General features: G+C 35.6%; 1 protein-coding gene across 2 annotated transcripts in view; it reads left to right on the top strand.

Moving 5' to 3' along the window:
• Positions 1-25,346, top strand: part of TMTC1 (transmembrane and tetratricopeptide repeat containing 1) — a 309,040-nt gene that overhangs the window by 210,921 nt on the left and 72,773 nt on the right. Inside the window, exon 12 of one of the 2 annotated variants that reach the window (XM_027844461.1) lies at positions 8,920-9,063. The exons of the other annotated variant lie outside the window; for it this stretch is intronic. Within the exon in view, the coding sequence (XP_027700262.1) occupies positions 8,920-9,063 (144 nt within the window). The remainder of the gene's footprint in view (positions 1-8,919; positions 9,064-25,346) is intronic. 2 annotated transcript variants of the gene reach the window in all.

A 25,346-nucleotide genomic window follows, 5' to 3' on the forward strand; every position in this document is an offset into this window, starting at 1 on the left:
CCAGAAGCGGGGCCCAGTGCCTAGTGCAAGCCAGAAGCGGGGCCCAGAACCCTGGCACAAGCCAGCAGGGAGGCCCTACCCCCATAAGTCAGTGAAGGCCTTGAGGGGCCATTGAATCAGCAGCAGTGACCCCCAGAGCTGTCAGCTCACAGACAGTAAGGAAGTCAGACAAGGTCAGAAAGAGATTACAGAGGACACTGTTGGCACTGGGTGCAGGACTCTGTGGCATTGCCCAAATGAGGATCCAAGTAACAATCCCAAGTTTAGGAGGAGCGCTAACACACTGTAATGTGCAACCTCAGGGGAGAGGGGATGCTGGTAAAAGGTCCAAGATGCAAAAGAGTGCTTGTGGTTGCTCATACACCAGAGTACAGGCCAGGATAGCAGTGAGCACATCTTTCTTTAGATCATACCACCTTGGTAGAACTGAAGACTTACAGGTCCCCAGAATTAGCTCTGAAAACAACAGAATGAAAAATCTGAAGCATGGGACAGTGGCTACTCTGTCCCAGGAGCAGAGCTCAACTTTAAAATTAAATTAAAAGTCAAGAAATAGTCTTGAAAAATGATCAAAAAACAAAAAAAGAACCTTATCATAGAAGGTTTCTATGGCAACAGGAAAGATCAAAACACAAACTCAGAAGAGGATAACAATATTGAAATGGCTACATGTTTTGATGTTTCAAAGAAAAAAGTGAATTGGATACAAGCCCAACAAGAATTCCTGGAAGAGCTCAAAAAGGATTCAAAAAATCATATAAGAGGAAGAAGAAAAATTGGGAAAAGAAAGGAGAGTGATAGAAGAGAATCATGAAAAAAAATCAACAGCTTGGTAAAGAAAACGCAAAAAAAAAAAATAGAAGAAGATGTAGGAAAATTCACTGAAGAAAACAATTCCTTAAAAAGTAGAATTGGCCAAATGGAAAAGGAGGTACAAAAGTTCCCTGAAGAAAATAATTCCTTAAAAATTAGAATTAGGTAAGTGTAAGCTAATGACTACATGAGATGTCAAGAAACAATAAAATAAAATGAAAAGAATGAAAAAATAGAAGGAAATGTGAAATATCTCATCAGAAAAAACAACTGACCTGGAAAATAGATCCAGGAGAGATAATTTAAGAATTATTATACAGCCTGAAAGCCATAATCAAAGAAAGAGCCTAGACATCATATTTGAAGAACTGCCTAGAACCAGAGGGTAAAATAGAAATTGAAAGAATCCACCAATTACCTCCTGAAAGAGATTCTCAGATGAAAACCCAGAAATATTATAGCCAAATTCCAGAGTTCTCAGGTCAAGCAGAAATTATTGCAAGCAGCCAGAAAGGAACAATTCAAATATCTTGGAACCGCAGTTAGGATCACACCAGATCGAGTAGCTTCCACATTAAAGGAGTGGAGGGCTTGGAATGTGATATTCCAGACGGCAAAGGAGCTAGGATTACAACAAAGAATCGCTCACCCAGCAAAACTAAGTATAGTCCTTTATAATAAATCTAGTTAATAAAATTGAGAACGTTCAAGCATTCTTGTTAAAAAGACCAGGGCTAAACAGAAAATTTGATTCTTAAATACAAGACTCAAAAGAAGTATAAAAAGTAAAAAGTATAAAAAGGTAAACAGGAAAGAGAAGACATGAGGGATTCAATAAGGTTAAACTGTTTACATTCCTACATGGGAAAATGATACTTTATCACTTTTAGGGCAGCTAAAAGCAGTGTACATAGAGGGTGAGTTGCTATAATAGGATGATATAAAAAAATTAAGGGTTGAGAAAGAGGGATGCAGTGGGATAAGTAGAATGGGGTAAATTATCTTACATAAAAGAGGTGTAAAAGAACTATTACAGTAGAGGAGATCATGGGAAGGGGTGGCAGGCAGTACTTGAACCTTACTCTCATCTCATTTGGGTGTAGAAATCTATCTTACCATACTGGGAAGTAGAAGAGGGAGATAAGGTAAGGGGAATGGACTAATAGAAGGGAGCAGGAATTGGGGAAGGTGGTGGTGAGATGTAAAACACTTCTGAAGAAGGGCAGGGTGAAAGGACAGAGAGAGAGATACACAGTCATCCTAGCTGTGAATGAGAATGGGATGAACTCACCTATAAAATGGAAGCAGATAGCAGAGTTGATTAGAAATCAGAATCCTACAATATGTTGTTTACAAGAAACACATCTGAAGCAGAAAGACAGAAACTGAGTAAAGGAAAGGGGCTGGAGCAAAATCTATTATACTTTAGCTAAAGTTAAAAAAAAAGTATGAGTAGCAATCATGATCTCAGACAAATGCAAAGGCAAAAATCTAATCAAAAGAGACGAGGGAAATTAAGTATTACTAGAAAGTATCATAGACAATGAAATAATAGCAATACTAAATATATATGTACCAAATGATATAGCATCCAGATTTTAAAAGGAAATGTTAAATTATTTACAGGAGGGAATTGAGAGTAAAACTATCCTAGTCGGGGACCTCAACCTCCACCTCTCAGAATTAATCTAATGACAAAATAAACAATAAAGGAGTTAAGGAGATGAATAGGATTTTAGAGACATTAACTATGATAGACCTCCAGAGAAAAGAGAATGGGAATAGAAAGGACTATACCTTTTTCTAAATGGTACATTGGCACCTACTGAAAACTGACCATGTGTTAGGGCATAAAAACTTCACAACCAAATGCAAAACAGCAGACATATCAAATGCATCATTTTTCAGATGGCAATACAATAAAAATTACATTCAATAAAGGGCAGTGGAAAAGATAGATTAAAAATTCATTGGAAACTAAATGATCTAATTCTAAAGAATGAGTGGATCAAAGAACATATCATAAAGTCAATTAATAATTTCATTAAGAGAATGAAAACAATGAGACAACTTAGCAAAATTTATGGGATACTGCTTTTGGTGTATCTTTATATTTATATTTATATTCATGTCTCTAAATATATATACTTATATCTCTAAATGCTTACACCCAATAAAGTAGAGAAAGAACAAGTAAATTAAGTGGGCATGCAACTAAAAAAAAAACTAGGAAAAGAACAAATTAAAAATCCCTAATTAAATACCAAAATGGAAATTCTGAAAATCAAATGAGAGATTAATAAAATTGGAAGTAAGAAAACCATTGAATTAATAAATAAAACTAGGAGCTGATTTTATGGGGAAGAATAGATAAGCCATTAGTTAATTTGATTTAAAAAAAGAAAGAAGAAAACCAAAATACTAGTATCATAAATAAAAAAGATAACTGCTACTAAAGAAGATGAAATTAAAGCAATTATTGGGAACTATTTTGACTAATTATATGCCAATAAATATGACAATCTAAGTGAAATAGATGAATATTAGCAAAAATATAAATTGCCTCAGTTAACAGAAGAAGAAGTAGAATACTTAAATAACCTCATCTTAGAAAAAGAAATTGAACAGAGTCATCAAAGACCATAGGAAAAAATCCCAAAGGCCAGAAAGATTAACAAGTGAAGAATTCTACCAAACATTTAAAGAACAATTAATTCCAATACTGCATAAACTATTTGGAATAATAGCTAAAGAAGGCATCCTACCAAATTCCATTTACCTAAACCAAGTAGAGCAAAAACAGAAAAAGAAAACTGTAGACCAATTTACCTAATGAATATTGATGCAAAAATTTTAAATAAAAAAATAGCAAATAGATCACAGCAACTTATCATGAGAATAATACGTTGTGACTAAGTGAGGATTTATACCAGGAATGCAGGGCTGGTTCAATAATAGGAAAACTATCAGCATAATAATATCAATAACAAAATTAACAGAAATCATATGATTATCTCAACAGATGTAGTAAAAGCTTTTGACAAAATACAACACCTATTCATATTAAAAACTGTAGAGAGCATAGAAATAAATGAAGATTTCCTTAAAATGACAAGTACTATCTAAAACCATCAGCAAGTTTTATCTTTAATGGGGATAAGCTAGAAGTCTTCCCAGTAAGATCAGGGCTGAAGCAAAGATGCCCTTTATCAACACTATTATTCAATATTGTGTTAGAAATGTTAGCTATAACAATAAAAGAAGAAAAAGAAATTGAAGGAATTAGACTAGACAACGAGGAAACAAAACTACCACTCTTTGCAGATGATATGATAGTATACTTAGAGAATCAACTTAAAAGGTAGTTGAAAAAATTGACATCTTTAGCAAAGTTGCAGGATATAAAATACACCCACATAAATCATCAGCATTTCTACGTATAAGAAACAAGGCCCAGCAGCATAAGATAGAAAGAGAAATTCCATTTAAAATAATGGTAGACACTATAACCCAGAAATTATATGAATATAATTATAAAACACTTTTCACACAATTGGAAAAATATTAATTGCTCGTGGTAGGCAAAGCCAAAATGACAATTCTACCTAAATTAACTTACTTATTCAATGCCATGCCCATCAAACCACCAAAAATTATTTGATAAAGCTAGGAAAAATAATAACAAAATTCATCTGGAAGAACAAAAGGTCAAAAATATCAAGGGAATTAATGGAAAAAAATACGAAGTAAAGTAGCCTAACAATACCAGATCTCAAACCATATTATAAATCAGTAATCATCAAAACTATCCCATACTGGCTAAGAGATAGAATGGTAGATTAGTGGAATAGATTAGGTACATAATACACAGTAGTAAATGACCATCATAATCTTTGCAGTAGTTCATTTGTTTCAGTTGTGTCCAACCCCATTTGGGGTTTTCCTGGCAAAAAATAGTGGAGTAGTTTGTCATTTCTTTCTCCAGCTCATGATACAGATGAGGAACTGAGGCAAAGACGGTTAAGTGATTTGTCCAGGGTCACACAGCTAGTAAGTGCTAAAGGCCAGATTTGAATTCAAGAAGATGAGTCTTCCAGACTTTGGGCCCAGAGTCTATCCACAGCACCATCGAGTGCCTCTCCCCTGCCCCTCCTGTAATCTAGTGTTTGATAAATCCAAACTTTTGGGACAAGAACTCACTATTTGACAAAAACTGCTGGAAAACTGGAAAACAGTTTGGCAGAGACTAACTATAGACAGATATTTTGCAACGCTTACCAAGATAAGGTCAAAATAGGTATAGGTTTTACACGTAAAGAGTGGCATCACGGGCAAATTAGAGGAGTATGGAATAATTTACCTGTCAGATCTATGGATAAGGGAAGAATTTATGACCAAACAAAAGAGAGAGAGCATTATAGTATGGAAAATGGATATTTTTGATTATATTAAATTAAAATTTTTGCACAAACAAAACTAATGCAGCAAAGATTAGAAAGAAAATGTAAAGCTGTTGGAACTTTTTTTTACAGCAGGTTACTCTGATAAGGACCTCATTTCTAACTACATAGAAAAACTGAGTCAAATTTATAAGAATACAGGTCATTCCTCAACAGAGAAATGGTCAAAGGATGTGAACAAGCAATTTTCTGACAAAGAAATCAAAGCTATTTAGTCTTTTGAAAAACAGTGCTCTAAATCACTATTAGAGAAATGCAAATTAAAACAGCTGAGGTCCCTTACACCTATCAGATTGGCTGATACGGTAGAAAAGGAAAATGACAAATTTGGAGAGAATGTGGGGAAATTGGGATACTAATGCATTGTTGGTGGAATTGTGAAATGATCCAACCATTCTGGAGAGCAATTTTGAACTCTGCCCAAAGGGCTATCAGATTGTGCATACCCTTTCATCCAGCGATACCACTACTAAGTCCGTATTCCAAAGAGATAAATAACAAAAAGGAAAAAGGACCTATATGTACAAAAAAAGATTTATTGCAGTTCCTAATGTGGTGGCAAAGAACTGGAAATTGAGGAGATGCCCATCAATTGGGGAATGGCTGAACAAGTTGTTGTATACGATTGTAATGGAATACTATTATGTATAAAAAAATGATGGGTAGGATGATTTCAGAAAAACCTGGAAAGAGTTACGTGAAATGATGCAGAATGAAGTGAAGTAAAAAAAAGAACATTGCACATAGTAACAGCAGTATTGTATGATGAGCAACTGTAAATGACTTAACTCTTCTCACCAAAACAGTGATCCAAGACAATTTCAAAGAACTCATAATGAAAAATGCTATCTATCTCTGGAGAAAGAATTGATAGACTCTGAATGCAGATCAAAACATGTTATTTTTCCCTTCTTTTGATATTTTGTCTGTTTTCTTTCACAGCATGACTAATGTGAAAACATGTTTTGTGTGATTGCACATGTATAACCTATATCAGGAATGCAGGGTTTATTCAGGGAAGACTTGTACCTCTGCTGTGAGGACTGCTCAGCCCTTTTCAGAGCTGCTTTCTACTCTGGTGTCCACCTGATTCACCCTGCTCTCACCTGTGCTCCAAGAAGCTGTAGCATGCACAGTGACCACATCCTGGTAAACACTCTTGGCAGATAGGCTAAACCAGGTTGAGAGTAACCACAGGGTCTCAAACCCTTTGGTGAGTTAGGGGGGTGTCTACCACAAGCATTTGAAGACTTACTCCAGTGGAATGGGCAGATGAGAACAATTTATTCTAATGGACATGAAGGCAGATGAAGCAGAAGCTGTGGAACTCTTAGAACTTGATCAGACATAGGAGACACTAAAGTCATTTACTATATCCCAAGATATCACCCATACCATTTTACCTTTTTTAACCTATCTCAAAGTCCCATGGTGACAGGCAAGTGAAGAAGCAGCAGGTGTGGATACACTGGGAACTGCACACAGGTGGCCCAAACTGTAGAGTCATCTTCTCATTGGAACCAGCAGTGGGATTTGGCAGCCCTGTGGGTATCTGAGCAACCTTTTAAGGATCACATCACTCACTTCCTGGAAAGAAGAAGGGACTAGAAAAGGTGTCGAACAACACTAGGAGAAATGCCAGGAGTAGAACAGAAGTCTCTATACAACGTTCATCAAAATGACCAAGGCCTTTGATGCTGTCAGTCATGAGGGCTTGTGGAAAATTATGTCAAAATTTGGTTACCCAGAGAAATTCATCAGTATTGTATGTCCGTTTCATGATGGCTTGCTTGCCTGGTTCTGGATCATGGACAATGCTCTGGAGCTTTCCCTGTCACTAATGGAGAAAAGTAAGGCTGTGTGCTTGCTCCCATGCTTTTTAGCATGATGTTTTCAGCGTTACTGTCAACAGATTTCAACGAGGATAAAAATGGCATCAAGTTCAGCTAACACGCTGATGGTAAGTTATTTTACTGGAAAAGGCTACAAGATGAGACTAAAGTAAAGGGAGAGTTGGTGATGATTTTTTTGTCCAGAGATGATTGATTGTGTGCAGACTCTGAGAAGCAACAAAGTATGGATTGATTCTCTACTGCTTGTGCTAATTTTTGCCTAACAATTAACATCCAGGTTCTCCACCAGGCAGCACTGCACCATCTATATGTGGAACCATCAGCTACAGTAAAAGGAAGAAATTCTGAATGCTGGGGATAAGTTTGTTTACCTTGGCAGTATACGTTCCAGGGATGTGCATATAGATGATGAGGTTCACACACAGTACCAGAGCTAGCCCAGTATTTGGGAGGCTCCAAAGAGAAGTGTAGGAGAAAAGAGGTATTTAGACTGACTAGCAAACTAAAGGCCTACAGAGCCTTTGTGTTGACCTCATTATTATATGCCTGTGAAACCTAGAAATACCAGTGCCATGCCAGGAAACTGAATTGCTTCCATTTGAATTGTCATAGAAAGATTCTGAAGATCACCTGGCATGATAAGGTAGCAGGCACTGAGGTCCTTTCTTGAGCTGAACTGCCCAGCATTCAAACTCTACTGCAGAGAGCACAGTTCCGATGGTCTGGCCACATTATTCAAATACCAACTGTACATTTGCCTAAAAGACTATTTTACAGAGAACTCACACAAGGCAGGTGTTCAAATCGTGGTCAGAAGAAATGATATAAGAACTCTCTCAAGGTCTCAGAAGAATTTTGGAATCGATCGTGTGACATGTGAGACACTGGTAAAGGACCACCCAGTGTGTCTTGCCCCCATTAAAGAAGGCACTATACTCTATGAGGGAAGCAGAAATGCAGTACCTCAAAAGAAACATGAGATATGCAAATTTAGAGACATCTCCAGTCCAAATGTTCATGTGAACTATTTGTTTTTTGTTTGTTTGTTTTTGTTTTAGGCTAGACAATGGGGTCAAGTGACTTGCCCAGGGTCACATAGCTAGTAAGTGTCAAGTGTATGAGGCCGGATTTGAACTCACATCCTCCTGACTTCAGGGCCAGTGTTCTATCCACTGTGCCACCTAGCTGCCCCCATGTGAACTATTTGTGCCCAACCAGTTGAAGAGCCTTCCAAGCTTATGTTGGTCTGATCGGTCACAGTCAGATGCACTGTACCTTGACTCCAATATAGGGATGTCATTTTGGTCTTCTTCAGGATCAAAGGACAACAACCAGCTAACCTATATCAAGTTCCTTACTTTCTTAGGAAGGAGTGAGAGGAGGAAGGGAGAGAATTTGGAACTCCAAATTTGAAAAAAATGAATTTAAAATTTTTTCACATGCAGAAAATATTTTTTTTAAATGATGCAGATTAAACTTAAAAAAAAAAATAAAGTATCTGGAGAATTGAGTCCTAGGTCCAGATTTTTACTAATTAACTATTTGGCTTTTGGCAAATCACTTCAGCATTTCATTTTCTTCACCTATGAAATTAAGGAATGTAATTAAACAATCTCAAAAATCTATTTTAGCCTAATCCTTATAGGAATATTTATGAAACAGCCTTACTAAAAGGAAGAAAAAGATAATTTCCATGTATGATTTTAGCAAGGAAATATGGGAAGGGAAGAAGTATATTTTACCTGACTAAAAAACATTTTGAACGTCATGGCTTGAAATTTCTACTTTCTCAGGTTGTATCCCCATCATGCAAGTGCCCTGAACAACCTTGGAACACTGACCAAAGACAAGACAGAAGCAAAGGAGTACTATCAAAGAGCTCTACAGCTAAACCCACAGCATAACCGAGCTCTTTTCAATCTCGGAAACCTACTCAAGTAAGCTGAACATTCTACCAGAAATTAATTGACAATATTAATGTAATGATTCCTTTTCTTTTAGCATTATTAAATATATACAATTTTGTATGTACATATGTATTTTATTAATAATTTTAAGGTTTACATTACAATAATTTCTGGACATACCATTCCCTCCCCACCCTCTGAAAAAAACAAACTGAACTCTCTCGTAACAAAGACAAATAGGTAAACATAAACAACTAATGTAGTCATTGTGGTACTATGCTCCATCTGACTGTGGTTGTGATATTTTGCTTATGCTAATCCTCCATCTTTTTGCTGGGAAGCTTGAGGTATGTTGTCCTGCATGTTCTCTGGGATGAAGTTTGATTACTAAAATTATGCAGACTTTGACTTCATTTTAATACCCTTTTCATTGTTCTCTTGGTTCTACCCTTGTTATTCTGTTTCAGTTCATATAAGTTTTATGATGTTTCTTCAAATTACTGAAGAGTAATATCCATGTATTTTCATAAAATACAGTTTGTTCAGCCATTCCCCAGTAGGTTGACACCCACTTTATATCTAGTTCTTTGTTTAACACTGTTTAGTTAGAACAGTATAACTATTCTTGAAGCGAAATGGTTTAGGTGTTTTAATTTCCAATAGAAAACCTCATACATTTTCTAGTACATATCATGGAAATAATTCCCAATACAGCAAGGAGGCAGCCGTGTCCTAATATTTAACCATCCTTCTGTTTAACAACTGATGATGGAGCTGTTTATATCACTATGTCAGTGGAAAGGGGGATTAAATCAAGGAAGTTGATGGGGAGAGTCTTGCATTGGAAGGGAATAGAAACGGTCTCATTAAAAAAACATTCCTATTTTGGGAGAAATATATGTCTCTGGTAAGGAACAAAGGCTTTATATTGGGTAATTTCGGGAAATTTTATACAAGACCATTTTCTTCTACAGAAGAGAAAACCTCACATCTCCAACTGCCTATTAGACATCTGAACTCGATGTCACAGCGACTCATTAAGTATATCTGAAAGAGAGCTCACTATCTTTCCTTCTAAACCTTTCCCTCTTCCTAACTTCCTGTTGCTGTCAAGGGCACCAATATCCTTCCAGTTACTCAAGTTCACAACCTAAGTGTCATCCTCAACCCCTCACTCTCATATACCCTTTTATTTCCTCTTACATTGTCATTGCCCTGGTGCGGGCCCTCATCACCAACTTCTTATTGATCTTTTTACCTCCGCCAGACTCCAGTCCATGCCACACTGCTCTCCACCCCTTGTTGTTTAGTCATTCAGTTGTGTCCAACTCTTTATGAACCTCTGTACTATAGCACATCAGTGCTGTCTGTGGGGTTTTCTTGAGAAAGATACTGGAGTTTGCCATTTCCTACTCCAGTGAATTAAGGTAAACAGAGGTTAAGAGGTTAAGTGACTTGCCCAAGGTCACACAGCTAGTAAGTACCTGAGGCCATATTTGAACTCAGGTCTTCTTGACTCCAGGCCCAGTACTCTATCCACTGAGCCAGCTAATCCTCCTCCTCAAATCAGTAAACTCCAGTGAATCCTCAATACCTCCAAAATCAAATATGCAATCCTTTGTTGGGCTTTTAAAACCATTCATAATCTAAACCCTTCATACCTTTGCAATCTTCTTATACCTTACTCTCTACTAATCTGCAGTGATACTGGCCTTGCTGTTTCTTGCACAAGATATACTATCTCTGGATGCTGTGTACATTTTCATTGGCTGTCCTCTATGCCTAGAATTCTCTCTTTCCTTATTTCCATCTCCAGGCTTCTCTGACTTCCTTCATGTCTTAGCTAAAGACTTCTGCAAGAAGTCTTTCCCAATTCCCCTTAATGTTCATGCCTTCTCACTAAAGTTATCTCCAGTTCATCCTGTATAGACCTTATTTGCACATAGTTGTTTGCATGTTGTTTCCTCATTATACTGTGAACTCTTTGAGGGCGGCAAGGATTGTTTTTGCCTTTGTTTCCCCAGGTCTTTGCACAGTGCCTGGCACATTGTAGGTGTGCTTGAAATGCTTGCTGACCTGTTTGAGGGTAAAACTATGCACTAACATAAAAATAAGAGAGGAAGGAGTTAAAATTTGATACTTTAGAAACTTTGGCCTTTTGGGAAATATAGTGAAAATGAAGAAAGAACAAGTAACAGTATACCCAGTGAACTAGAAAAAAGAATTTTAATTAGGCTAAAAGAAAAAAGAAATAACAAGGACAAAGAAAAAGGTCTTCTTAGGAAAGCGTGCCACAAAATAATGTTACTTGAAATAACATTGGAGGGGAGGAGAGGAAAAGAAAGATTTTGACCCATCTACTTGACTAGATAGGGAAGAAAACAAAAATAATAAATATATCATATGTATTTATTTATATATATATTTATATATACACACAGCATGCTAGTCTTTATATAGTTATTTCAGGTTTGCAAAACATTTTAAAATATTTAATTTTATATTCATAACAACTCTGCTATTCTCATCCCCATTTTATACATGAAGAAACTGGGTTAGTCAATGTGACTTTCTCAGGGTAACATAGCTAGTAAGTATCTGAGGCCATATTTAAACTCAGGTCTTCCTGAGTCCAGGTCCAGTATTCCATCTATTGGTAGAGTTAAGAAAAAATGAACAATTAAAAAAATTTTCCAAAAAAAAAATTTGGGGATCGAACAGATGAATAGGAATGGTATTCATGGGGTAAGAATAGACTAGAATCACTACTACATAAACAAAACTAATCTCAAGGACAGAGTACTTAAAAGTGGAAGTAGAAGAGAAGTAAAAGAAATGAGCATTTATTTAACACCTAATTTGTGTCAGGCACTGTGCTAAGTGCTTTTACAAATATTATCTCATTCAATCTTCACAACAACCCTTTGAAGCCGATACTATTATTACCCCACTATACAGTTGAGGAAACAGAGACAGGCAATTAAGTGACTTGCCCAAGGACACACAGCTAGAAAGCACCTGAGACTAGATTTGAATTTAGGCCTTCTTGACTTTAGGCCCAGTGCTCTATACTATGCTACCAGCTGCTTTGGCAAATGCACAAATCAATGCAAAAGAAATACATGCTGGAAAATACAAAGTGAATTAAGAGTCAAACTTGGGGTAAAGATGTTACGTTGTTGTTGTATAGTTGTTTTTCAGTTGTGTCCGACTCTTTGTGACCCCTTATAGGGTTTTCTTGTCAAAAATACTGGAGTAGTTTGCCATTTCCTTTTCCAGCTCATTTTACAGAAGAGGAAACTGAGGCAAAGAGGGTTAAGGGACTTGCTTAGGGTCACACAACTAGTAAGTGTCTGAGGCCAGATCTGAACTCAGGATGGTGAGTCTTCCTGACTCCACAGCCAACCTCTATCCACTGTGTCATCTAGCTGCCCTGGGATTAAGAGGACCTAGATTCAAGTCTGATCTGACACATACTTACTGGTTGTGTAACTAGACAGGTCACTTAAACTTTTAGTGCCTCAGGCAACACTAAAAATTTCAGAACAGGTGCCGATCTAGTTTGATAAAAAGGAATTTCCTCATTAGGATTCTTTGTACCAGTGAAATCGTAAGTCCAGTTAAAAAACAAGCAGCAAATCTTAGCTCTCCAAGTTTTATGTTTCTGTCAAACTCTATGGTTTTAAAGAGTTTTTATTGCCTTGCAACTGTTCTGCCTGTGACAGGTGGGATAAGTAGCTCGTTTATGGAAGAAGACTAGTCTGGCCAGTTTGTAGTCCTTACGTATGCCAAGATATCACGTGACAGTGATTTTGATGATGGCAAAGAATTGGAAACGATTAGACGACCATTGATCAGGGAATGGCTAAACACATTTTGGCGCATGAATGTAATGGGATTTTATTGTGCTGTAAGAAAGTATGCGCGTGATGTGTACAGAAAAGCATGGAAAAATCTACATGATCTCTGCATACATTCTACATACAGAGTGAAGTAAGCAGAGCCAAGATAACAATATACACAATGACTGTAGCAGTGTAAATGGAAAGAACAGCCACAAGCAAAAAAATCAAAAGTGAATATAGCAAAAAGTATTAAGTTCAAACGTAACTCAGATGAAGAGATATGAGAGAAAACCTTCAACCCACCCCTTCACAGAGTTGGGAGATCCACAGATGTTGCCCATTACACGTGCTTTTGGACTTTTTTCAGTGCATGGATAGGCTGTGCTGATGTTCTCCTCTTTTTTTTCTTTAAAAATACTATTTGTTATAATTAGGAGAGCAAGGAATGGTCTACCTGTCAGATCTATGGAGGAGGGAAGAATATATGACCAAACAGGAGATAGATAACATTATGAAATGCAATATGGATGATTTTGATTACCTTAAGGTAAAAAGCTTTTGCACAAACAAAGGCAATGCATCCAAGAATTGAAGGGAAGCAGAAAGCTGGGAAACCATTTTTATAGCAATGTTTCTGATAAAGGCCTCATTTCTAAAATATATAGAGAACTGAGTCAAGCTTGTAAGAATATAAGCAATTTGTAATCAATAAATGTTCAAAGGATATGAACATGCAATTTTCAGATGAAGAAATTAAAGCTATCTATAGTCATATAAAAATGTTCTAAAACTATTGATTAGAGAAATTCAAATTAAGACAACTTTGAGACATCACCTCATACCTATCAGATAGGCTAATATGGCAAAAAAAGGAAAATGATAAATGTTGTGGAAGGTGTGGGAAAATTGGAATACTAATGCATTGTTGGTGGAGTTGTGAACTGATCCAACTATTCTGGAGAGCAATTTGGATCTATGACCAAAGGGCTATAAAACTGTGCATAGCCTTTGATCTAGAAATACCACTGCTAGGTCTGTATCCCAAAGAGATCATAAAAAGGGAAAAGTACCCACATGTATAAAATTATTTATAGCAGCTCTTTTTGTGGTGGCCAAGAATTGGAAATTTAGGGGATGCCCATCAATTGGGGAATGACTGAACAAATTGTGATATATGAATGTAATGGAATACTATTGTGCTATAAGAAATGATGAGCAGGTTGATTTTAGAAAAACCTGGAAAGACTTACATGCTGAGTGAAATGAGCGGAACCAGGAGAACGTTGTGCGCAGTAACAGCAACACTCTACGATGACCAACTCTGATAGACTTAGCTCTTCTCAGCAATACAGTGATCTAAGACAATTCCAAAAGGCTCAAGATGGAATATGCTGTCCACATCCAGAGAAAGAACTATGGAGTTGGAATACAGATGAAAGCAGATTTTTTTTTCATTTGCTTTATTCTTTTTTTGTGTTTTTTTTTTTCCTTTTGATGTGTTTCTTCTTTCACAACTGTGACTATTATGGAAATATGTTTTACATGATAGCACATGTATAACCTGTATCAAATTGCCTACTATTCTAGGAAGAGGGGAGGGGAAAGGTGGGAGGAAGAACATTTTGGAACCCAAAATCTTGTGAAAATGAATGATAAAAATTGTCTTGACATGTAATTGGAAAAAAATAAAATACTATTAAAGAAATATAACAAAGAATATTAGAGAAGGAAGGAAACTATTTCCTGTTGTAGTACTTTAGCAGGGGAAGTTGTCTCCCCCTGGAACATATTTGCTTCATTTCTGCCTATAGGGTTTTTGTGCTTTGTAGCTCTTAGTGGTATTTCTTGCAGATACCGCAGATGATCCCTCTCTTGAGCTTTTATCATTTTTACCTTAAGGACATAACGCTAATAGATCTAGGAGTTAATTTACATTTATGTTATTAATTTCCCTCTGCTTATGGACTCTCCTGTTTGTGCTAACCTGCATTTGCATAAATATACTATTTCAGTGTGCCTCCATTTCATTTGAATTAATAGTTACTGCCCATGAATTCTGCACTGTGCCTCAGCCATGCTGAAGCAGAGATATGTCTCCCTTTACCAAGATTCAGACCTTTTACCATGTCTAGATTAATCACATAGATGATGATTAGGAGCTGTTAGATCATCTATCTATCTACCTATCTATCTATCTATCTACCTATGTAGATAGATAGATCGATATATATGTATATATGTATATGTATAAATGTATATATGTCCATATACATATATAAAACACATATAAATTATATAGTTATTCAAAAATATATTTTACATAATATATTTATATATGTATACATGCATCTATATACACATATATACACACACATGAGTCTATATAGAGAGAGAGAGAGAGAAAGAGAGATATGTACATATACACACACATATATAAAACGTATCATTGTGGATCTGAAAGCCCTAGCTTTGAGCTTCTTCCTTAAGCACAGATGACCAAATAGTAATCCAAAGATGATGGGTCTCATCTTGGAGATTGCTTGGTAAGTTCAAGAAGTCCAAAGCACCTGGGTTGTCAGTTGGTGTGGGAGCTGGCTTCACTACAGCACTTGAAGGAAAAGAGGAACACCAGCTAGAAGATGAGCCCAGTCAGTATGGAATGGAACTGAGGGAAATTGTATAGCTAGGGCTCTGAGATCCAGTTTCAGGCTCTCCTAGGTTGAACATGTGCTTCAGCAGCTGTGTGCTCAATAGCTACCATGAACCAGGGTTGGAACCAGGAGGAAGGTCACCAATTTCTTCCCTTCTCTCTCCTTGGAGAGCCTTGAAGGCTACTGCTCTGCATAGCAGGTGAGAAGAGAAGAGTGCTAACTATTTAAAAATAGAATTTTAGGAGTTTATGAAAATTTCTTCTTAGGTTCTTAAATCTATTTATAGAACTTTATGCTTGAGTAAAGTATGCCTGCTTTAAAGAAAATTCCATATTCAATAGTACAAATGAAGAGATAATGAAGAGATGAAATGAAGAGGTAACTGTTTGCTTCATATAAGATCTCTGTGTAAGTTTTTTTTAAATAAAGAATTCTCACAGTACATTTTAAATATTGATATTTTAAAGTATTATTTATTTGTTATTAAAAAAATTGAGTTCCAAATTTTGTCTCCCTTCAGCCCCCTCTACCACCCACTGAGAAGGCAAGTGATGTAATATCAATTGTACATGTGAAATCATGGGAAATGTTTCCATATTAGATATATTCCCCCCCCCCCCACAAAAAAGCAAGAAAGACAAAGTGAGAAATTTATATTTCAGTTTGCACTCAAAGTCCATGAGTTCTCTATCTGGAGGTGGATAGAATTTTTTATCATAAGTCTTTTGAAATTGTCTTGGATCATTGTATTGATCAGAGTAGCTAAGACTTTCACAGTTTACCTTATCATTATAATTATGTTACACAGTTTACATTACAGTCATTACAATATTACTGTTACTATGTATAATGATGTTCTGGTTCTGCTAACTTCAATTACCATCAGTTAACATCAGTTATCAGTTAGTTCAGCTAACATCAGTATATATAGGTTGTTCCATGTTTTCCTGAAACTATTCCCTTTATCATTTCTTTTAGCACAATAGTACTTCATCACAATCATATACCACAACTTATTCAGCTATTCATTAGTCGATGGCCATCCCCTCAACTTCCAATTCTTTGCCACCACAAAAAGAGTTACTGTACATATTTTTGTACATCTAGGCCCTTTTCATTTTTTTGTGATCTCTTTGGGGTAAAGACATAGTAGTGATATTGCTGTGTCAAAGGATGCACAGTTTTTATAGTCCTTTGGGCACAGTTCCAATTTGTTCTCCAGAATGGTTGGACTGGTTCCCAACACCAACAATTCATTAGTTTACCCCTCATCTCCTCCAGCATTTGTCATTTCTAACAGGTGTGAGGGGTGCCTCAGAGTTGTTTTAATTTGCATTTTTGTAATCAATAGTGTTTTAGAGCATTTTTTCATATGATTATAGATAACTTTGATTTATTTTTCTAAAAACTGCCTGTTTATATCTTTTAATCATTTATCAATTGGGGAATGGGCCTTATTTTTATAAATTGGACTCAGTTATAGACATTTGAGAAATGAGGCCTTTATAAAATAAACTTGTAAATTTTTTATGTGACTCCATTGTTGATGGCACTTTTTAGCAAAATGTAATTATCTCTGATTATCTCTTTTAATTAGGTCTATTTTTGTTTTTGCTTTGTCTGAGATCGTGATTGCTACACCTGTCTTCTTGTTTCAGCTGAAGCATAATAAATTTTGCCCTAGTCCCTTATTTCAACTCTGATTTCTTATCCATTCTGCTATTTACTTCCATTTTATTGGTCAGCTTATCTCTTTAACATTCAGTTATGATTTCTATGTATTTCCCTCTCTCCTGTTTTCTTCTGTTTGTCCTTTTTTATCTTCTTTTTATCTTTTTCTTCTGTTTATCCTGCTTCTTCTGTTTATCTCTCTCTCTTTTTGTCCTGACTCTCCTCAAAGTCTTTTTTGCTTGTGACTACTATCTCCATTAATCTGCTCTCTCCATCATCTTCTCCTCCTTTCTCTTATCCTTTTCCCCTCTTATTTCCTCATTGGATAATATTGATTTCTATAGTCAACTAAGTGTATATGTATGAGAGTAAAGTTCAAAGTTTTGCCTGCCACTGTGCCACCCCCTCTTCTCCCCTCTACTGTAAAAGCTCTCGCTTGTGCCCTTCTTTTATGTGACATGTTCTCCATTCTACTTCTCCCTCTCCCCTTCTCTCAGTGCATTCCTCTTCCTCATCCCTTCATTTTTTTTTAGATCATCCCAACATAATCAATTCACACCCAGGTTCTCTGAATATGTAGACTCCTTCTAACTGCCCTAGTAATGATAAAGTTCTAGGAGTAGCATGCACAATCTTTCCATATAGACATGTTTAATATTATTGAGTCCCTTATGATTTCTTTTTCATATATACCTTTTCATGCTTCTCTTGAGTCTTATGCTTGAAAATTAAATTTTCTTTTCAGCTCTGGTCTTTTCATCAGGAATGCTTGAAAGTCCTCTAATTCATTAAATGTCCATTTCCCCCCTGAAGGATTATACTCAGTTTTAGTAGGTAGAACCATTATTTGTGGTTGTAATCCTAGCTCCTTTGCCTTCTGGTATGTCATTCCAACCCTTTGCACCTTTAACATAGAATCTTGTGTGATCTGACTGTGGCTCCACAATATTTAAATTCTTTCTTTCTGGCTGCTTGAAATAATTTCTCCTTGACCAGGGAGCTCTGGAATTTGCCTATAATATTTCTGAGAGTTTTCATTTTGGGATCTCATTCTTGAGGTGACCTGTGGATTCTTTTAATTTCTATTTTACCTTCTAGTTCTAAGATATTTGGGCAGTTTTTCTCTATAATTCTTTTAATTTTTTTTAATTTCTATTTTACCTTCTAGTTTTAAGATTTGGAGCCATTTTTTTATAATTTCTTGAAATATGATGTCTAAGCTCTTTCTTTGATCATGACTTTCCAGTAGTCCAAATTATTTCCCCTCAATCTATATTCTAGGTCAGTTTTTCTGATGAGATAGTGTATATTTTCTTCTTTTTTTTTATTCTTTTGACTTAGTTTTATTGTTTCTTGGTGTCTCATAGAGTCATTAGCTTCCACTTGCTCAATTCTCATTTTTAAGGAATTATTTTCTTCTGTGACCTTTCTTACCTCTTTTTCCATTTGAGCAATTTTGCTTTTTAAAGAATTCTTTCCTTCAGTGAATGTTTTTACCTCTTTTTCCATGTGTCCTATTCTGCTTTCTCTTTTCTTCAGTGAATTTTTGTGCCTCCTTTTCCATTTGACCTGTTCTGTTTTTTAAAGTGTTGTTTTTCTTCAGTGTTGTTTGTGCCTCTTTTACATAGCTGTTAATTCTATTTTCGTAATTTTCTTTCATCACTCATTTCTTTTCCCAATTTTTCCTTGGCTCCACTTCCAAACATTGATTTTTTTAAAACTCAATCTATCCTTAACATTATAGAATCAGCTTTATTGTGTAAAGTGAGACATATTTTATCTGTAAATTAGTGTTGAGATTGTTTCATATTTTTCTGGATCTTGAGGGTTCATTAGAAAGAGAAAAATTTAAAAAGCATTAAGTATGGTACTGACATGTTTTTGTGGAAATAACCTCAGCTCCTCAACTGAACATGACCTAGTTGTTTTTAAATAAAATATAGTGTGGAATTTTTTGGTCTGCAAGGGAAGTAACCTTTTCACAAGCCTTGCACTTTTTCACTCTGGATGCAGTAAATATTGCCAAGGCCAGAAGACAAAGACAGGAAGCACTGTGGGTAATCATCATGCTTTAATGAACTCCTGGATTTGTCTACATTCTCTGTGAGAAAAAAAGTCATCATTTTCTTCCCTCGTGTAAACATTTCTGAGAGAGAATGGTTAAATAGTCCAGGCCATGTTGTCAATTGGAAGAATTGCCAGTGATCTCTTTTGTGGAAATAATTTCCCTGCCCTCTGAACCTTCATAGTATTTTCCCACTGCAACTGAAATCTGACCCCTTTAAACTTTGTCATTCTTTCAAACTTCTATACCTTTTAGGTAATGTGAAATAGAGTTTGAAATAACTCAATTCAGGAACAGAGTTAGTGATAAAATATTTCAATTAAAACCATCAAGAGAATTACAGCCACGTAGTAGAGTCACAAATCTGAAAGAGATTTTAAAGGTCATCCAGTCCAAAGTCCTCTCTTTTCAGATGAGGAAACTAAGGTCTGTGGAAATAGAATAACTTGCTGAAGGTCACACAGGTAATAAGTATTAAGGGCCTTATTTGAACTCACCCATATCCTCTGACTCCAAAACCAGCCATCTTTTTTTTTTTTTTGTGATGCCTCCTAGAATTTAGAATGACTTATTTCCCCAAGGATTTAGGGCACTATAATATTAACTCTATAGTAAAAACTTTAATTAACTATAATACACAGAAAATGGAATTTTCTAGTTTACTAAATTTGCTCTTTAACAGGGAATTTAAATATTAAGAAGCTACTGTTCAAACATACATCCTTTAAAATCCAACAATCTTAAATAGTAGACTTTGTTGATATTGTTTGTTTTTACAGCTTCAGTTATATTTGTATCCTTCCTTTTCTCCCTCTTATCCCTTACAAAAAATTATAAGCCATCTTTGTGAGCACTGGCCTTATAAGGTATGCTTCATAAGGCTTTTTTTTAAAGGAGGAAGAGAAAAAAAATCACAAAACAAATAAGTACATAAAAAAATTTGATGTTACATTCATTGTCCCATACTTATGAACCTCCATCTCTACAAAGGAGCAGAGGGAGTTATCTTCTAATGAGGTATCTAGAACACTGTGTCTGGAGTCAGGAATATCTGAGTTCAAATTTAGACTTTGATACTTACTAACTATAGGACCTCGGTCAAATAATTTAACCTATGTTTGCCTCAAATTCCTCAACTATAACATAGGCTTAAAAATTATACCTACCACCTAGGTTTGCTATGAAGATCAAATGAGATAATATTTGTAAAACACTTATCACAGTACTTGACATGTAATAGGCGTTATATAAATATTCTCTTTCCCTTCACCTTCTTCTATCTCTTTTTGGCCAAGCTTGGTCATTTAAACTTTGCAACAATCTGTTTTGATTGTTTGGTATTGGTTATTTTTTTACTTTTACATTATTGTAGTCATTTTATATGTTGCTTTCCTGAGTCTCTGCTTATACATTGTATCAGTTCATGAAAGTCTTTCTATACTCAATATTCATCATGTTCATAATTTCTAACAGTACAGTAATATTCATGTACTACATATAGCCAATTCCTATTAATTAAGCATCTTCTTTATTTTTATTTCTTTGCTAGGAGTTAGCATTTATATAGCATTTAAAAATTTACAAAGAACTTTATATGTTATCTTATCTAATCCTCACAACAATACTGTGGCCATTTTACAGGTGAGTTTTGTTGTTGTTTTTGTTGTTGCTGTTTGTCTTCCATCTCGAAGAGGACCATGATATTAGGAAGGTGATGTCATGATTTGCATTTACAGAAGAAGTTTTTGCAGATAGGGAAACTAGGACTGAGAGAGCTTAGTTAATTTGTTCAGCATCTTATAGCTGAGTGCCTGAGGCAGGATTTGAATTTAGGTCTTCCTAATTCCAAATCCGGGACTGTATCTCTATGCCATCTAGCTGCTTCTGAACATACTGCTACAAAAAAGTGTCACTATATTGGTGTATATTGGAACATTTGGTGGATTTTTGTTTTGGTGTTTGTCAGTGACCTCCTTGGAATTTATTTCTAGCAGTGGACTCTCTGGGTCACATATTTTACTAACTTTATTTGATAATTCCATATTACTTTCCAGAATAGGTAAGACTACCAATTACTAATTACTGTGCCTGTCTTTCCATAGCCCTTCCAACACTGAATATTTCTGTCTTTTTTCATCTTTGCCAATATGTTGGGTGAAACCTCAGTGTTGTTTTGATATGCATTTCTCTTGTCATTAGTGATTTAGAACATTCCTTCACAAGGTTGTTAACAGTTTTCAGTTCTTTTGAAAATTGTTTATATCTTTTGACACTCTAATGCTAATGACACTATTTCCTCATAACTGTCTTCTTACATGGAAATTAGTATTGGTAATATTATCAATTTATACCCTACTTCCCTTTTACCCACTATGTATTTCTCTCATTGTCCACTGAGTTAGCCACAATTTTGATTCCTCAGAGATTATGATGTTTCATTGTTTTCAGCCATAAAGTATCATCAAAAGAACATTGGTGTTAAACATTTTTTTACTTACAGTTAAGATTGCAATGCAAAAGATTATAGAGGAACCCAGATCCCTAAAAAACTCACCAGAAAAGATCTTAAAAGACACTAAGCCAAACAGTGATCATAAGACATAAGAGAAATACCAGTAAGCTCCTGTGTCTAGTCAAGGACTATATAGGAATATGGCCAGTGGCCCTCCAGACTCTAGGCACGACACATAGGGACATATCAGGGAGATGTGAAGCCTGACTGATCTCTGGTGAACAGAGCCTGACCAAATCTATTAGAGCCAGATGGGAAAATAAAAAATAGAAAGAATTTACTGATTACCTCCTGAAAGAAACCTTGAACTGAAAACACTGAGAAATTCATAGCCAAAATTCAAAGTTTTGAAGTCAAAGAAAAAAATAGTGCAAGCATCCAGAAGGAAAAAATTCAAATTCCAAGGAACCACAGTCAGAGATTCACAAGACTACTATAAAACTGCAGTGATTATAATGGACAGGGAATTTTAAGTCATAACCATTGTTATGTTGCAATTTTAGAAAAAGTATTCTTCCTTCTAAAATAAATAAACATACTGTGATACATTTTGGAGAAAAATTAAGCTAAAAAATGTTGAAATTGTTTTGATGGGTTTTTTTTAACGTAAAGAAATCCACATGAAATAGGATATGAAATATGCACATATTCCCATAAAATAGAAGTGAGTCTGGAGGTTAGGTAAGAGATTAGGACTGAATGTCCTATAGATATCTTAAACTCAGCATATAGACTTAATTGAAGTCATTATCTTTTTCCACAAACCTTCTCCACTTCTGAATTTCCCTATTACTCACAAGGATACCACCATCCTCCCAGTCACTCAAACTCAAAACTCAGGTGTCATCTTTGACTCCTAAAAGTCTCTTACCCCACCCACATATACTGTCTATTGTCAATTAGTGCATGACCCTTTTTCTCTTCTGAGAATGCAACCATCTTAGTGCTGGCCCTTACTACCTTATCTCAGGCTTAGACTATTTTAATAGCCTGCTGATTGGTCTCCTTACCTTAGATCTCTTCCCCACTCCAGGCTTTCTTCCACTCACCTATCAATATGATTTTCCTGAAGTGTAAGTTTGCCCATGTCATCTCCTATTCAGTAAACTCCAGTAGCTCTCTGTTATTTTCAGTATCAAACATAAAATACTCTGCCATTCATAGCCCTTCACAACCTAGCCGCCTTTTATCCTTCTGGTCCTCTTACACCTTAAACTTACCTGCCTACACTATAATCCAGTGACACTGTCCTCCTTGTTCTTCAAAAGAAAAAAAAAACAAAACCAAAAACAGTCTGTCTCCTAACTCCAGGCATTTTTGTTGTCTGCCCCGCCATGCCTGCAATTCTCACTTTCTTCATTTCTGCCTCCTGGCTTCCTTCAAGTACTGGCTAAAATCCCACCTTCTTTGGGAAACCTTTACTGATTGGCCTTGATTCTGGTTGTTCAGTCATTTTAGTGATGTCTGACTCTTCATGAACCCATTTGGGGTTTTCTTGGCAAAGATACTGGAGTGGTTTGCCATTTCCTTCTCCACCTCATTGTACAGATGAAGAAACTGAGGCAAACAGGGTGAAGTGACTTCCCCAGGGTAACACACACAGCTATTAAGTATCTAATATGGGATTTGGATTCAGGTCTTCCTGACTCCAGATCTGGTGCCCTATCCATTATACCACCTAGCTGTCTCTTGATTCTAATGCCTTCCCCCTATTGATTATCTCCAATTTAGTCTGTATATAACTTATTTGTACAGAATTAGTTTGCATGTTGTCTCCTCTATTAGACTCTCAGTTCCTTGAGATCAAGGATTATCTTTTGTCTTTGTATCCCCAGCACTTCACGTAATATCTAGCACATAGCAGATTCTGAATAAATGCTTACTGACTGACTGACTAAAATGTAATCTAATTTCTTCTTCCTTTGTGAACAAAATTATGTTTTTTTTAAGAATTAATGACAAATCTATAGAAAAATTGTTGTTTAAAACAAATATAGGCTATATAGTGTTCAACCCTCAAAATTCTGTTTTTATTGTTGTATATAATATGTAAATATTTCTCATATTAGATAACAGAGATAAATATTAGATAACAGAGGTGCCATAATTTTTTGCATTTGAGAAAGATGTTGGTTTTTGGACCCTTTTGAAGAAATAGCAGTTAGGAGAGGCTACACAGCAATCCCAATTCATGCCTGTATTTAACAGGGAATTTGTTACTCTCCAAGTGGCTCACTTAATCAATTTGTTTCTGAAACTGGCGTTTGCTCACTTATCCCCAGTTGCCAAATTTTTTTCCCCCAAGGGAGCATCTGTTTTCAGTTTATTAAAATGTGTCATGAAATCATAGACAAGAAGTCCAAAAGTTTTTCTAAATTGACAAACTAACAAGTTCTTAATTATTTGTTGAAAGAAAAATGTGGTGTGGATATTTCATGTCATCTAAATAGAGCCATGAAAATATGACTGATGCAAATGTTTTAACTTAACATATGGAGAAAGTATTCTTGCCATTGCATGAATGAGGATAAAGTACCTCCCTGTAAAGCCGCATATATTGACAATGGAAACGTGTTCCTTAGGAATGAGATCTAGTTTCTTAGTTATATTAGTCAAATGAAATATTCATTGTCGTTTGGAAGTGATAATATGTTTTCTTCCAATATCAAAGGATCTGATTGTTTTTCAAAAGGAATTCATGGCATTCTTTTCAGTGATTCCCAAACTAGAAATATTATGTGTGGCCAATTAATTGGGTTGAGTTGAGTCTATACAGATCTCTCTCTCTCTCTCTCTCTCTCAATGTACATGTATATGTCTGTATATGTGTATATACATATATATCTAATCTATATAAACTATATAAAATTGTATCTACATGCATAACCAATTAAATTACATTGTTTAGATTGGTTATGCCAAGGTTTTTCTATGGGATGGCAAAAAACAATCTGTTGATTTGATTAATTCCTAACAGAGACCTTAGAAATTCTCTCATCTAAACCTTTTATTGTTTTAGATGAGAACACTGAGGCTTATAGGTCAAATGACTTACTTAAAGTCACAGAAGGTGAGTATCAGAGACAGGATTTGAACCCAGGTCCTTTGACTCCAAATCAAACCCCCTTCAAGTATTTCATGCTGCCCTCCCCAATTTATTTCTAGGCTTCTAAAATTCATTTATTATAGAACCCAAATGAGTAAAAGTATGAAGAATTCCAAAATAACATTTCAGGATTGTGCCACTTTATTCTGTAAGAGTGAATTGTTCATTCTCATTGGTGAAAAATGTCATAATTTGTTTGAAATCCCTCCAACACAGCTTTCTGAGCCTTGTCCTTTCTTTTTTTTTTAAATTTTGTATAGTTTCTGAATTCCAAAAAAGCTTTCCTAGGTTAACTGAAAGGGAAGTAAAACGTTGTTATTGATCTTTTCCTGCTTAAACATTCAGCTTCATATATACCTTCTTCCACGAAATATACAGTACACCTTTGCTTATCAATAATTCTATTACTTTAAATTCTTATTCATTTTATCTAAGAATGGATAGATATATTTTAGTAAATGGA

This window comes from Vombatus ursinus, unplaced genomic scaffold, assembly GCF_900497805.2.
Source record: "Vombatus ursinus unplaced genomic scaffold, bare-nosed wombat genome assembly UNPS02014941.1, whole genome shotgun sequence".
NCBI classification, from domain to species: Eukaryota; Metazoa; Chordata; class Mammalia; order Diprotodontia; family Vombatidae; genus Vombatus; species Vombatus ursinus.